The sequence below is a fragment of the Phyllostomus hastatus genome, unplaced genomic scaffold, assembly GCF_019186645.2.
Source record: "Phyllostomus hastatus isolate PE091 unplaced genomic scaffold, TTU_PhHast_1.1 phas_contig_34, whole genome shotgun sequence".
Classification (NCBI taxonomy): Eukaryota; Metazoa; Chordata; class Mammalia; order Chiroptera; family Phyllostomidae; genus Phyllostomus; species Phyllostomus hastatus.
In genome coordinates, this window is record NW_025333857.1 from 57231406 (window position 1) to 57245179 (window position 13774).

The 13774-nt window shown below is 42.6% G+C and overlaps 1 protein-coding gene across 1 annotated transcript in view; it reads right to left on the bottom strand.

The window, feature by feature from the left end:
• Nucleotides 1-332: 332 nt before the first annotated feature.
• TMEM245 (transmembrane protein 245) overlaps nt 333-13774 on the bottom strand; it is an 82300-nt gene continuing 68858 nt past the window's right edge. Inside the window, exon 17 of the mRNA XM_045840224.1 lies at nt 333-5285. Within this exon, the coding sequence (XP_045696180.1) occupies nt 5240-5285 (46 nt within the window). The 3' untranslated portion in view covers nt 333-5239. The remainder of the gene's footprint in view (nt 5286-13774) is intronic.

The window sequence follows — 13774 nt, forward strand, 5'->3', positions numbered from 1 at the left end:
ACATTTTTTCCACCCTCTGACCTCTTCCTCCCCAGCAACCCCCACCTCACCATTTCCTTACCTCCCCACCTTAAGGCCACCTTATCCTGTGTACTGAGGGCTCCAACCTCAGCCTTGGACCCTTTCTTTCGCCTCTTTAAGGTGCCCAGTATCCACTCCATGGACACATTTTCCGTTATGTAAGTTGCCCATATTTCATAAAAATTCAGTGGAGGCACTGGTGCCAAAGGAAAAGATATAAGACCTAAGAGGCAGATGGATATATTTATGAAAGTCTGACTTCACCAAAGATCACATTTCTCAACGGAAATAAGACTAAGTTTACTACCTGATTCATTCAACACTGATTTTATTTCAAAATATAAATATTTTACATTTACAAAGAAGTTACATCAGTAGGTTGTCAAAGCAAGTTAAAGCTAAGAAACAGCATTTGTGAGAGAATAAAGATCTGTTGTTGTAATGGAATACTTTTTTACTTTCGAACCCTCTCTACTTCGCCTGAGAATGCAGAGATGACACATTTTCCAAAATTACTTAAGCAATCACACCATATTGTCCAATCTTGGTTTAAAAATCAAATGGTATTTGAAATACACGGCAGCCACCTACACAAATGGCAGTGCAAGGAACAAAAGAAGAGTTTTCTTTGGGAGAGTTATAAAAGGAGTTACATTTTCTGAGTCACCACAATAAAGAAACGGTATTTGATAATAAGCCAAAATGTACTATTTTAAGAATTGCTTCCACACCTTTCATTGTAAAATATAAATCTAGAAGGGAAATGAGAAACCAGGTGTGAATAATTCTGGACTTGGAGTCAGAAATCCTGACTGAATTCTGGCTCCATTATTGTGTGGTATAAACTTAAGGGAAAAATCACAGAAACCCTTCTGAGCCGCCAGTGCCTCATTTGATAATACGTAACATCTGCCTGTCTCACAGGGCTGTTACAAAAGCAGTCCAAAAGCACCATACAAAAGCGTTATTAAAACGCAGTATCAATGTATCACCACTGTACCTGCACATTAATTGATCCTTGCAAAACTTGCAAAACTAAACACAAATACTGATTTCACACACCATAGGGGGAAAGACTATACTTTAGGTATAGCTCTGAAGGGCAAGTAAGTCTGCTTTCTAGTATCGCACTGAACTTTGAGGTTCGTTACAATTACAGGGTACCATGGAAAGAGATTTACCATTCAGACTTCCCATTATGGATGTCATCTCCCACAAGAGCTGTAAATTTACTGCAGAGCCACGTTTCCCAAGGGACCAGCAGTATGTTGAGATGCTCTGAGGAAAGGAGGATGGGGGCGCAGTTTAAGGTCAAACAAGTCTAAGGAAACAGTCTTTGTCCCTTAGACAGTCCTTTATAACTGTCTAAGGAAACAGTTATAAATTCACACTATATAATTGCACATTCAAACCCTTTAGAAGTCCTACAGAAAGAACACAAACCAAGCATCCCTCAATTTTAATTAACCATGGAGTCCCTCCCCACATACACACTTTTATTTTCTTATACCATCTAATAGCATACCCTTGAACTACTGCTATAAGGAACACATTTTTCCAAAAGCCACTCAACTACAAGGAAAAGGGAAGGGAAGTAGAACAATGGGGTGAGAGAAAAAAGAACGTATATTCTGTGAATTCTGTTACTAGCTGGCTTTGTGTGTGTTACAAAAACCACCTGAACCTATGGATTTGTTTCCTTCTCTAGAAAATGACAGAATCACTGAAGTATACAGGCCCATTCTAGCACAGAATGTCTATGACACTAGCAAATAGTTAAAAAAAAAAAAAGAGAACTGTAAATCAGGTCTATCAAAAATAGTTATGGTTTCAGGCAGTATGCACTTTTTTTGGTAAGGTCCTCAGTTAATAAAATGAATGTATTTTGATGGCAAACATGGAAAGGGGAGTAATTAATAAAAACAAAAGTATCTGTTCTTAGCTGGAACTAGCCTTTGCAAGTCTGCTGTCAGAGAGTATTTCTACTGTGGGTCTTGGAAGACGCTCAGAGGAGACCAGACACCAGGACCAGAGTATGAGCGGGGGGTACTTGCTATAAACCCGAGGGTGAAAGCTCTGGCTAGCTCACTTAAAATCACTTTGCTCCAATCTAACCCTCGTGGCCTGAACTTCCGAGCATTTCTTGCCCAGCAGTGACGCGTCCTGAGGCACTGAACACAATGAAAGTGAGAACTAGCAGTACTAGGAGGCCCTGAGCGGTCAGGATGGGTTCAGATGAGTTCCCATTGAAAACACCAAGGTTAGCCAGAGGGCCCTATCTGCAAGCCCTTGAGCAGCTAGCCTTTTTAAACTGAATAAACATCTGCTATTTTCAAGGGCTACTGACGTTGTTTAAACAAAGCATCTCCACAACAATTCTTGGGTATCCTTCCACTGTCCAGGGTCAACCTCCACCAGTCTCAGAAGTCAAGGGAACACCCTGCCAGCTAACCACCTCTAATGGGAGACAGTGTAGGATTCTTGCAAATTTAAAAATAAGTAAGACTGGTATCTAAGGCAGTCTGACAGAGATCCCTTCCAGAAACACTGAGAGTGGTAAGAATTGTGAAACTGAAGTAGGATTCATATGACATAGAGTTTATGCTGAATGTCACATGCCTTGCCCTCTCTGAGAGGGGGGGCCACATTGGTGTGGAGAGCGTTTATCTCCTCCTCCACTCAGTTCACAACTGAATAGTCAATGTGAACTAATCTTGAATACAGCAGTAAAATGCAGGCCATTGTGGTAGGAGTTCTGTACTCTGTTTGTACTGAAGCTACTTCTACTTCATCGGTGCAATTTCTCCTTTCTGGGTCAAAGCCTGAGACTCTGAGGGTTGGTCATCCTTGAGACTTGAGCTTGAGATTCCTATCTTTTCATACCACTTGTCAGCATGCCCTGTTAAAATTCTGCAGAACCCCTCTCCGCATCTGAGGGGGCATGTTTCTGCTTCTGAGGGTTCCAGGAAACCCTCTGCTAGCTGTCCAGCTTCCCAGTCCTCCCAGTTGCTGGAGTGCTGGGCCACTTCACATTTCTTGACCAGGACAGTGCAGCGCTGTGGGCCACCTCTGTTCCTGACGTTCAGGGTGACGTTATTACATCACTGCCCATTTGGGAAGCTCTAATCTATTCTCTCAGAGCACAGAGTTCTCCCCACTATACCTGATATTCACACAAATAATTATGACAAGCTACAGCCATACATTAGCTCAGGTTTAGTTTTTGCAACATCACTTTGTACAGCTCAAACCACTTGGGAAGAACATAATCTGTATATGCACCCTAACTCATTGTGTATACTTACCTCTTACAAATATGTGCTGATTATAGCCATAAACTTTCCTTTATGCAATTAACAAAAACAAACCTGATTTCTTTTTTAACTCCTTTAATAGAAAATTTTCTTTTTAGCAGTATGTATGATCTGGCTACACTTTGATGTGAGAGAAGGCCTTCTCATGAGTTATTCCCTACAGTACCCTGCACAGCATCTGGCAGGCAACCTAGAGTCTGGCAAACTCCCAGTAAAGGTTTTGCTGAATGAATGATTAAACAACAGGCTGCAAAAAATAATGAGGTATTCAGTGGCCGAATGAAATACCTGGTGTTATATCAAATTATAATTGCTGAAGGATTCATAGTAAAAATACGAGACCTGCATGCACTCTCCTGTATGAACAGTCGAAGACCTTATTGTAGCCTCCCTTCTAGACAGAGTTTTTCTTAAGAAACATCAGAATAAGTTTAACTTAATTATCACTAACAATGCTTCTTGGTGAGAAGGGTCTTAGAAAAAATAGTTTCTACTTTTGTTTTGCAAAAAACGTGATCTCTGACACTAAAGAGCCATTTCTCCTCCACATTCCCTCAGGGGCGGAGAAAGAGCCCAAGGACTGTTTTCACTTAACGGAAAGGGCCCAAGGCCGGGAGCTCGGTCCTAGTCCTGGCCCTGTGGTTAACTGCAGGACAAGTCCAAGGACACCTATTCCATCTCACTGCACTGGAAACACTGAAGAGATTAAGGAGAAACACGACAGTATAGCAGAGTTTGAGGGCTTACGGAGTCAGAGAGTTGAGCTCAAATCTTACTAAATTCAGGGCTTTGAGTTGGTCGCTTTTCTGAACCTTGGCTTCCCCATCTGTGTGAAACTGTTACAAAACAAGATAAAGCTGTACGAAAGGTTATGTGATGTTGTTGTGAAATAATTATACTCAGAGAGACTCTACAAAACGTAAAGCACTATGCTGGTTATTGTGATAACTGACATACTTAAAAAGTCACCTAGAGAGTCTTGTGTGCAAGGCACTGTGCTGAGTGATGGAAAAATGCTACATAAATACCAAATCCTACTCTATCAGTACCTAAGGGGCAGAATTCCAAATAAAGAAACGGATACATTACCAAATCAAAGTACTGCTGCACCTGAGATTTTTCACTTAAGACATTTTGAAAGGAAAAAAATCACAACTTGAATTCTATCATATTGTTACCATTAATAATAGCAGCTTATACATATTTCACTTCAATGTGGTCTGCCAAGTTTTGGAATTTTGGCAACGGTGTGATGGGGGATGGAGAAAAAAGGAAGTGGATAAAAATCTTTAGTCTGTCTGTCTCTCCCATGGTTGCGACATAAAACTAACTGAACTTGAAATAAGCCACTCCGCCCTAACACTTAAGATTAGTCCTTCCTCAGAGAGGACTGTACACTGTGGGAAGACTCATTTTCCTGCTCAAGTAACTACATACTCAAAAGTGAAAGCCCTTTTCATCGAAAAGTGACTCGTCAAAAAGTGTATGAACAGATTTCTTAAAACAAGAGAAAAATTACATTGTATGCCCTGTTACAGCAGGTAGTTTAAGGGCTCTTAAAAATAACTTTATAAATACATATTCTAATCATAATATAGACAAGCAAAGGGGGGAAATTTCAAGCCATGGTACCAGTGTACAAACGGAAACTTTTCAAGCCATCTTAGCAACGGTGAGGTGTGCAAACCACATTTCGGAGCGCTAACGCTGTGCTTTAAAATGGCAAAGCAGCCCACAGCCAGTTCGCTCTTGTCCGTGCCTGCGGTGTGGAAGGCCAGGCGGCTTCTGCTCCTTCTCCTGGGCTCTGCGTGCTAGGCACAGCTGAACGGACAGAAGGCCATAGCTGAGCTGAACTCACAGTCCAGGATGAACCTCCTAGAGAAATCACTGCAGCGGCAGCTGTGTCAGTCTACCGAAGATTTCACATCTTCAGAAATGTCATGGAAAGTCCTAGGAGAAGAAAAGATAAACTGATTACTTTTGCTTTTGGAAATGAGGGCGTGGGAAGAATAAAACCACAGATACTAAAAAAGAGAAAGGAAAAACAGCATCTAACCAGTAATTAATTGCCATAGAATAATACCACCTTGTTTTTATCATCTGAGAGCCTTGATGAGGTGAGATAGTCATTTTTAATACGTTCACAAGTTGACATTTTGAATCCTGTTTCAAAGTCTGCTAGGTGTCTCTCATTCTTTAGTAACAAGAAGTCAAATTCTTTTTGCTGAGGCCTTTATCTCCCATCCAAAACACTATTTCCCTTGAAACTAATGACCATGTGACTAAATTCTAGCGAATGCGATGTAAGTGCAAGTGTTGTGTGACTTCTGGGCCGTGTCCTTAAAAGAGAGGGTGATCTTCTTCCCTCCCCCACCCTTCTTGCTGGCTGGCAAGTGTACGTAACGACTTTAAGAGAAAAACACTAAAAGATCAAAGACCAAACACTAAGTGGACAAGTTTTATAGCAAAACAGGAAACCTGACCCAGCAGAGGCCATGCTCTGAGGGATGTGGTTCTGGGCAGGAAAAGTGGGCTTAGGGCTTCTCATCAAATTACCTGGTACTGAACTGCATCTGACCCACACCGGGCAAGCTGAGTGAATATTACTACTTGGCAGGTAATACCTGGGCTGGATAGAGGTGGTGTGCTGCACCTGTGAGGTGCCTACCTCAGGACGGTAGTAGCTACTTTGCCTTTACTACATAATTTATATGCCCAGGCTAGGAATGTCACCGAGTCAGGTCTGTATCTGTGTTGGCAGCCAAATGGCCAGGTCAGAGTTTATCAATGAGTGTCAGCTCAAGCATCCATCTTTGATGAAAAGACCTCACACCAAGGCTGGCAGAATATCAAGGAGGGAGGCTCAGCATGCATGTTTGTGGAACAGTTATGCCAGCCCTGTACTGCCTACTTACGGGCTGCTTTCGTTTGAGGGTAATACACTTCTTGCTTGTTTAAGTCATTTGAGTTCTGTTGACAATGGGTATTTTGAGTTTGTTTTGGGTTATATAAAGTCAAATCTATCTTAAAGGGTACAACTATGAAGCAGAAGTTCATTACCACCCTTTTTGATAGAAGTTACCTTGCTCCTATACAACATCACAAATTAGGAAGACAGTAACACATCTGAGCTTAAAAAGCTTGTTTTCAAAACAATTTTTAAAATTAATTATATTTTATTGATTATGCTATTACAGTTGTCCTGACTTTCCTCCTTTGCCCCAGTACCCCCCATCCCCTCAGACAATCCCCCGCCATTGTTCATGTCCATAGGTCATGCATGTAAGCTGACTACTCCATCTCCTATACTGGACTTTACATCCCCGTGACTATTCTGTAACTACCTATTGGTACTGCTTAATCCCTCATCTCTTCACCCATTCCCCCTCACCCCTCCCATCTGGGAACCATCAAAATGCTCTCTGTATCCATGATTCCATCTCTGTTCTTGTTTGCTTAGTTTGTTTTTTAGATCCAATTGTTGATAGATTTGTATCTTTTGCCACTTTATTGTTCATAGTTTTGATCTTCTTTTTCTTAAATAAGTCCCTTTAACATTTCATGTAATAATGGTTTGGTGACAATGAAGTCCTTTAGTCTTTTTTGGTCTAGGAAACTCTTTATCTGCCCTTTGATTCTAAATGATAAATTTGCTGGGTAAGCAATGACCTGACCTGGGTAAGGTCCCTGATTTTCTTCACTTTGACTATTTCTTGTCAATCCCTTGTCAGCCCCCAAAGTTTATTTTGAGAAATCAGCTGACAGTCTTATGGCAACTCCCCTATAGGTAACTAACTTCTCTTGCTGCTTTTAAGATTCTCTCTTTATCTTTAACCTTTGGCAGTTTAATTATGATGTCTTGGAGTGGACCTCTTTGGGTCCATCTTCTTTAACATTCTCTGTGCTTCCTGGACTTGCATGTCTAGTTCCTTCACCAAATTAGGGAAGTTTTCTTTCATTACTTTTTCAAATAGACTTCTAATTTCTTACTTTCTCTTCTCCTTCTAACACCCCTATGACTCAAATTTGGACCTCTTGAAGTTGGATGAGGGGCTGCTTCCACTATCCTCAGGAGCTTTTTAAACTTTTTTCTTCTTGTTGTTCTGCATGGTTGTTTTTTGCTTCCTTGTGTTCCAAATCATTGATTTTATTCTCAGCTTCATCCAATCTACTGTTGTTTCCCTGTAAATTGTTTTTATTTCAATTAGTGTATCCTTTGTTTCTGATTGGGTCTTTTTTATACTGTTGAGGTCCTCACTAAGTTCCCTGAGCATCCTTATAACGAGTGTTTTGAACTCTGCATCTGATAGATTGCTTAGCTCCATTTCATTTAGCTCTTTTTCTGGAGTTTTGATCTGTTCTTTCATTTGGGCCATGTTTCTTTGTCTCTTCATTTTGACAACCTCCCTGTGTATGTTTTTATGTATTCAGTAGAACTGCTTTGACTCTGTGTCATGGTAGTGTGATCTATTGTAGTAGGTGTCCTATAGGGTCCAGTGGCACAGCCTCCCCTATCACCCAAGTAGGGTACTCAAGGTGTGACCTTAGTGTGGGCTGAATACATCCTCCTCTTGTAGTTGAGCCTTCATTGCTGTTGGCAGATCAATGGGAGGGATTTTCCCAGGCCAGTCAGCGGCAAGGATTGGCTGTGACCTCGAACCATCAACCTCCATAATTTGTGGAGGATCAGCTGTGCCAGGGCACAATGGTGATGCTATGACATGGTCTGTAGCCATGGTGCTGCTTGTTTGAAAGGATTTAGGAAGTTATGAAGCATGAGCCAAGATCAGCCATTCATATGGAAAAGCAGCTTGGGCAGGCCCATAAGTGAGGGAGGGGGTCGAAGTCTCTGGGGACCTCCATGGTGGGTCAAACAGTGTTAGCCAGGTTGATGGGAGTCTCAGATATGGCACCAGCTTGCTGGCTCTGTGGGGGGAGGGTTTAGAAAAGGGACAATGGCCTCTGCTCCCTTTGATACCAGATACTTCAGTTTCTTCTAGTATGCCACTGGTGCCTTTCAAGCTGCAACCCCAGTGCTGAAGCTGAGAGGAAGTGAGTCTGAGTAGGTGATTCAGTGTGTGGATTCTTTAAGAGGAACTACTTGGGGCTTCAGCAGTTTCTTCCACCAACTCAATCCCACTATTTTTTGCAGCCAGAAGTTGTAGGGACTTATCTTCCTGGCACTGGAACCCTGGGCCGTGGGTCCTGGTGTGGGGCTGGGATTCCTTGCTCCCAAGATATCCCTCCCGAATTTTTATCCACCACACGTGGGTGTGGGACCAGCCCATTCCACATCTGTGCCTCTCGTACCAGTCTGGATGGATGTGGTTTCTTTAATTCCGTAGGTGTCAGACTTCTATTCAACTTGATTTCTGACAGTTCTGAGTGATGGCTGTTCTATATTTTAGTTGTTAATGTGGTTGTGTGAAGACGTGAGTCATATCTGCCTACGCTACCATCTTGACTAAAAGTCTGCCTCAAAACGATTTTAAAATCTTCAACTTATATTAACTTGTAGTCACATCACTAGACCATGTTGTTAATTCTTACATTATCATTCAAATAAAGCTCATTTTATTTTCATACCTGTAACCAAGTATTAAAAAGATTACTTAACTTCATTAGAAATAGGCCTAAAATAGAATATAAGAAGTATTCCAAAACTTCAGGGAAATATTCAGTCATAGAAACAAAAGATAACCAAAAGTTGTTATTAGGCACAAATCCACACCCATGCCACCTCTTACTCCTTCTGTCTTCCCACTTTTCAGTTCATATGAATATTCAGGGTGACTATGGTTGCTAGAGAGGGCAGAGATTAAAGACGAACCTTTCGTACAAGGTTAGGAGTACTTCACTCTCAAGAGGGGCACGGGAAAAATGTCACAGAGAAGAGACTGCATCAAGGATGCTCGATTATCCCGAGGCTCTTTCAGTGGGCGGTGTCCCAAGTCTCCGTCTGAAGCACGCCTCTAATTAGCACAGCTCTGCTTCCCAAGGAACAGCTCGGAGGAAGAGGTGAGCGAGCTTCCTGGCCATGGCTCCTGTGGCTTTAATAGGGTTTATGTGTATGACATGGCTAAAACCACCATATTGAATATATGCTGACAGACCTAGGAACTGAAATAAGTTGTTTCCTTAAATATTTTCATTCTGAGAAAAATTCCACCAAACTAAGATTTATATATACACGCATGTCTTATATGTATTATCTATCAATCGATCAAATCAGGGATTCTCCATAGCATCCCTATTGACATTTTTGTACGTTAAAGGTTTAGCAGCATCCCTGTCTTTACGAACCACAATTGTTACAATGAAAAGGTGTCCAGGCATTGACTAATGTCCCTTGAAGGGAGCAAAAGTACGCCCCCCCAACCATTGTCCTATTTACTTATATCATTGCTCTAGGTATCAGTTTATTTGTGTGTCTACTTTTCACAGTCTCACCAAAATTTGTGTGTAACATCTGTACAGAGGCAAAGCTGACTACCAACTGTCTCAGCCGACAAGAACCCTAGGTAGCACTCAATTCTGTGAAGCCCTGGAAAAGCTTTACAGCCAACAGCCAAAAACAGGCCAATACCACAACTCATTTCCACAAAAACAGATGTTTTTATTCATCCCCTGACATCTTTTCAAATTTCTAAGATACCTGCAGTTTTAATCTCTATTAAATTCCTCTAAATTATGAATGAAAAGTTCTGCCTCGGGGCAAGGATGCATGAAATAAGATTAAGACTGTGGTTGGCCTGCTGACTGCCTTCCGTTGACAAGTAAGCTTAGCTGTAACCTTGAAATTCATACCTACTATTCCAGTCTGCCTCCAGGCCAAGAAAGCTTCCAGATGGACTCAGAAGAAAGAAAACAAAATTAAGCAAGCTGAGAAAACAGTTACTAAGGGTTTTCCATCTCAACATTATATATTCTTTAGATGTTTAGGGTGGTGATGTTGGTATGCGTGTAAAACTCTACAGACGTAACATTCAACTTAAACAAGCTTCCAAGTAACTCCTAGAAAACAAACCTCAAAACCTAGACATGGAGAAATAATTTCTTCTAAAATGCTTTTTAAAAACTGAATTTATTTAAAACAAAAATACAAAACAAAAATAGTTTATTCATCCTCTATCTGTTCCCACCCCCACTTCCAGCAACCAAATTGCTCTCTTTATCTGTGAGCTTGGTTTATTTATTTTTTCAATTCCACACATAAGAGACATCATAAGGTATTTGTCTTTCTCTGATTTCTTTCCGGCCTCATCAAGAGGCACAGAGCTAACTAATTAGCAGGGCTCTTACAACTGTAACTCTCTAGATTAGGAGGAAACAAGAAATAAAGACTACATTGACAGCACGGTAGTGTCTTATCTAAACTACCATAGTAGAGTCTTCTTTCCTAAACCGTAAGGACGGTTATGCTCCGAAGAGCCCTGTGGCCCAATGAGCAATGCACAATGGGAGCACATGTGGCGGGCGAACAGAGGACAGCTGCTCCTGCAATGGCAATGGGGACTGTGAAGTGTGGTTTCTCACTTACAACCTTGTGCTCCTTGAAAATGTTCAGGGATCTGCTTCCCAAAAAAGTTTCAATGCAATTTTTAAAAATTTCATTTATGTAAATCTTTAAATCTTTTCTGATTTAACAACTTAAGAGCTGTTGACTCTTAGCCCCCCCAAGATGCAGAAAAAACTTTGAACATTTGAAATACAAAGCTTTAAAGTGACTAACTGAACTTCAGTTGGCTGGGCAGGCTGAGTTCCCAAGCCCTCACCGGCACACAGGCACGAAACTTGTGATCACTGTCATGTCACGTCAACACTATTACGCATATCCTTCCCTTCCAACAAATACGGAATACAGTTCTAAGAACAAGGTTTACTACGTTCCCTCTGTCTTTATCAACCTCAAGGTTATAGTGCAATCATCTTTTTATCAAATCTTCTCTTGGTTTCACTAACCTATTAATTCATCAGATTTTCACCGAGCACTTTCTTGTGTGCCAAACAGCAAGCTAGGAATGGTAAACAGTGGTAAACAGGTTTGCCATAGTTCCTACTTCAGAAGGCTTACCAACTAGTGAGAAAGACAACTAATTAAGCGCACATTTACATGTGTTAGGTTCCAACAGGAGGAGTACAGTAGGCTATGGGGACACGCAGCAGGGACATCTTGTTGTCGGTGGAGATTAGGCTCTTCCACAGTATCACAAGGAAAGCATTCCAAGGACCCATGCATGGGAGACCGTGGGGTGACAAGATGGTTTATTCCTGTGGAAATAGAAGCTCCCCCCAGGTTCCCAATGTCCCATCTCCCTCTGTCCCACCATGGAAAAGTCCAACTGTGTCCTCAGCAAGACCAAGACAAAAGCCAGTGTCCAGAGCTGCTTCATATTAATGCTTAGTCATCTGGAGCCCAAAGGCAGCTGCTAAGTGATCTCAGTCCCCATCCAGGTAGCTTACTTAGCTTGTTCCCAGAAGCTCCAGTGGCGGAGTCCATAAAACTGCTGGCCAAGTGGCCGCTAAGGCCACAAGGCTATGGAGAGAGAATGCGCAAGCTCATGGGCAAGCACACCACCAGGTGGGCAAGAGAGAGAGCTCAGTCCTGTCGGAGCCCACGCCACCTGCTGTGAGCCCCGGTGCTGCCAGGCCCACATGGTCGCTGTTCCTGGGCGAGACAGTGAGCGAAGGAATGGTGAGTGCATTACAGGGTGCTGCGGGCATGGGGTGGGGGCACCCTTGCTTTTTATCCTTGGTAATATATTAGCTTGGGCCTGGGACAGACCAAGTGCTTTTTCAAAAGAACCAATCATCTTCTCAGGTTTTTGTGGACTTGGGATGGGTTTACCTCCCAACCAATCCCTTCTCTCCCCAGGCTAGACAGACAGGCCTCTTTGCTCAAGCATCTCCCCCCATTCCCCGCAACAACCCAGTACTGGAGAGAGAGAGGCATAGGAGGATTGTTAATCCGCCTGGCAGAGCAATGCCGAGACTCCCGGGAGTATGAAAAGCTCTAGCTTCCTGGTGAAGTTCACAGGCTCCTGCTTCCCATGGTCGTAAGCTCAACATCTAGTCCCCTTTCCCTTTTTCCCTTATCAATATCTAGTTAGTTAAATACCAACGGTAACAATCGTACCCAGTCTAGAGAGTTCCAGCAATGCTCTTCAAAGAAAAGTACTTTAAGTACAGACCATAACACTGGGGCTCAGCTAGGAGGGTAGTGCTCTTAGCAGAGGGGAAAAAGTGCAAAGGTGCCACTGACCTCAGGGAACGAGAACAAGTTCAGTAAGGCTAGAAATAAAACACAAGGCAGGCAGCAGAGAGGTGAGTCTGCAGAGGTAAACAGAAGACACAGAAGGTCTGACAGGCCAGCTTAACGTTTCAACTTTATCTTTAAGACCAGGGAAAGCCACTGTGGGCATTTAAGTGTAGGGGGCATAACAGTCACATTTCAGGAAAACCAGAGAGGCTGTGCGGGAGCACAAAAAACAACTTTCCTCCCACGTTCTAAATATTCCTATCTGTGCTAAAAATCCAATTAACATGAGAAAGATGAACAAAAACAATGTCCAAAATGTATTCCAGATGCACACTTGGACTGTCATCAGAGACCCAAAGACACACTGGACAGTTGAGGCTTATATGCCACTTGGGACAAAGGAGAGGGGAGGCAGGGGTTTGGGAGTTCCAAGGAAAAGCAGGCAAATCACAGGTAGCTGAGAAAGAGCAAACCAGGTAAACAAATTCCTGCTGGGCCACCCAGAGACAATGGGACACAGAAGGGAGCTCAACAAACAGGCTTTGCTAGATTTCTCCCTGCCTGCCACATTTGGTTTATATTAAGATGCTAACGAGATGTTCCTTTCCCTTCATAGGTTTTTCTATCTGAATTCCTTTAGGCAGGTAAGGGGGGAAGACCCAAGGTTCTTTCTGAGTCTCCTGTTTGTTAATAACCAGCTTAAAAATCAATACCCCGAAAGCCATGCACTGGGATGGCAAAACACCGGCCCCCCTCACCTGCACTGTGGAGAGCTCCCTGGAGGCAAGCAGACTGGAGGGGCCGGGACCAGCACTGGGTCACCCCACTGGAAACACAGAGGAATGAACAGGTCCAGGTAACTTACAAGCAACAGAGTCAACGAAGAGGCAACAGTGAACAGAGCGGGGAGCTCATTAGCTCCCTGTCCAACTCTGGATTTCTCTCCTTTCCCCTCTTTATGCCAAACCAGGACGATGGGAAGTACGCTCCAACTAAAATCCTAAGGTTAATGTAAAGGTCTGCAGGTTCTCCAAAAACACTACCATCTCTGGAGAACATCTTTGTTATCTCATTTTGCAAGGATTGGAAAGAAAATTTCATGAAATAGCAGTGAGTTATTACTATCTCACTGAGAAAAATAAAGCCAAGCTCCCAAAGGACCACGGTGGTCTGTCACCTT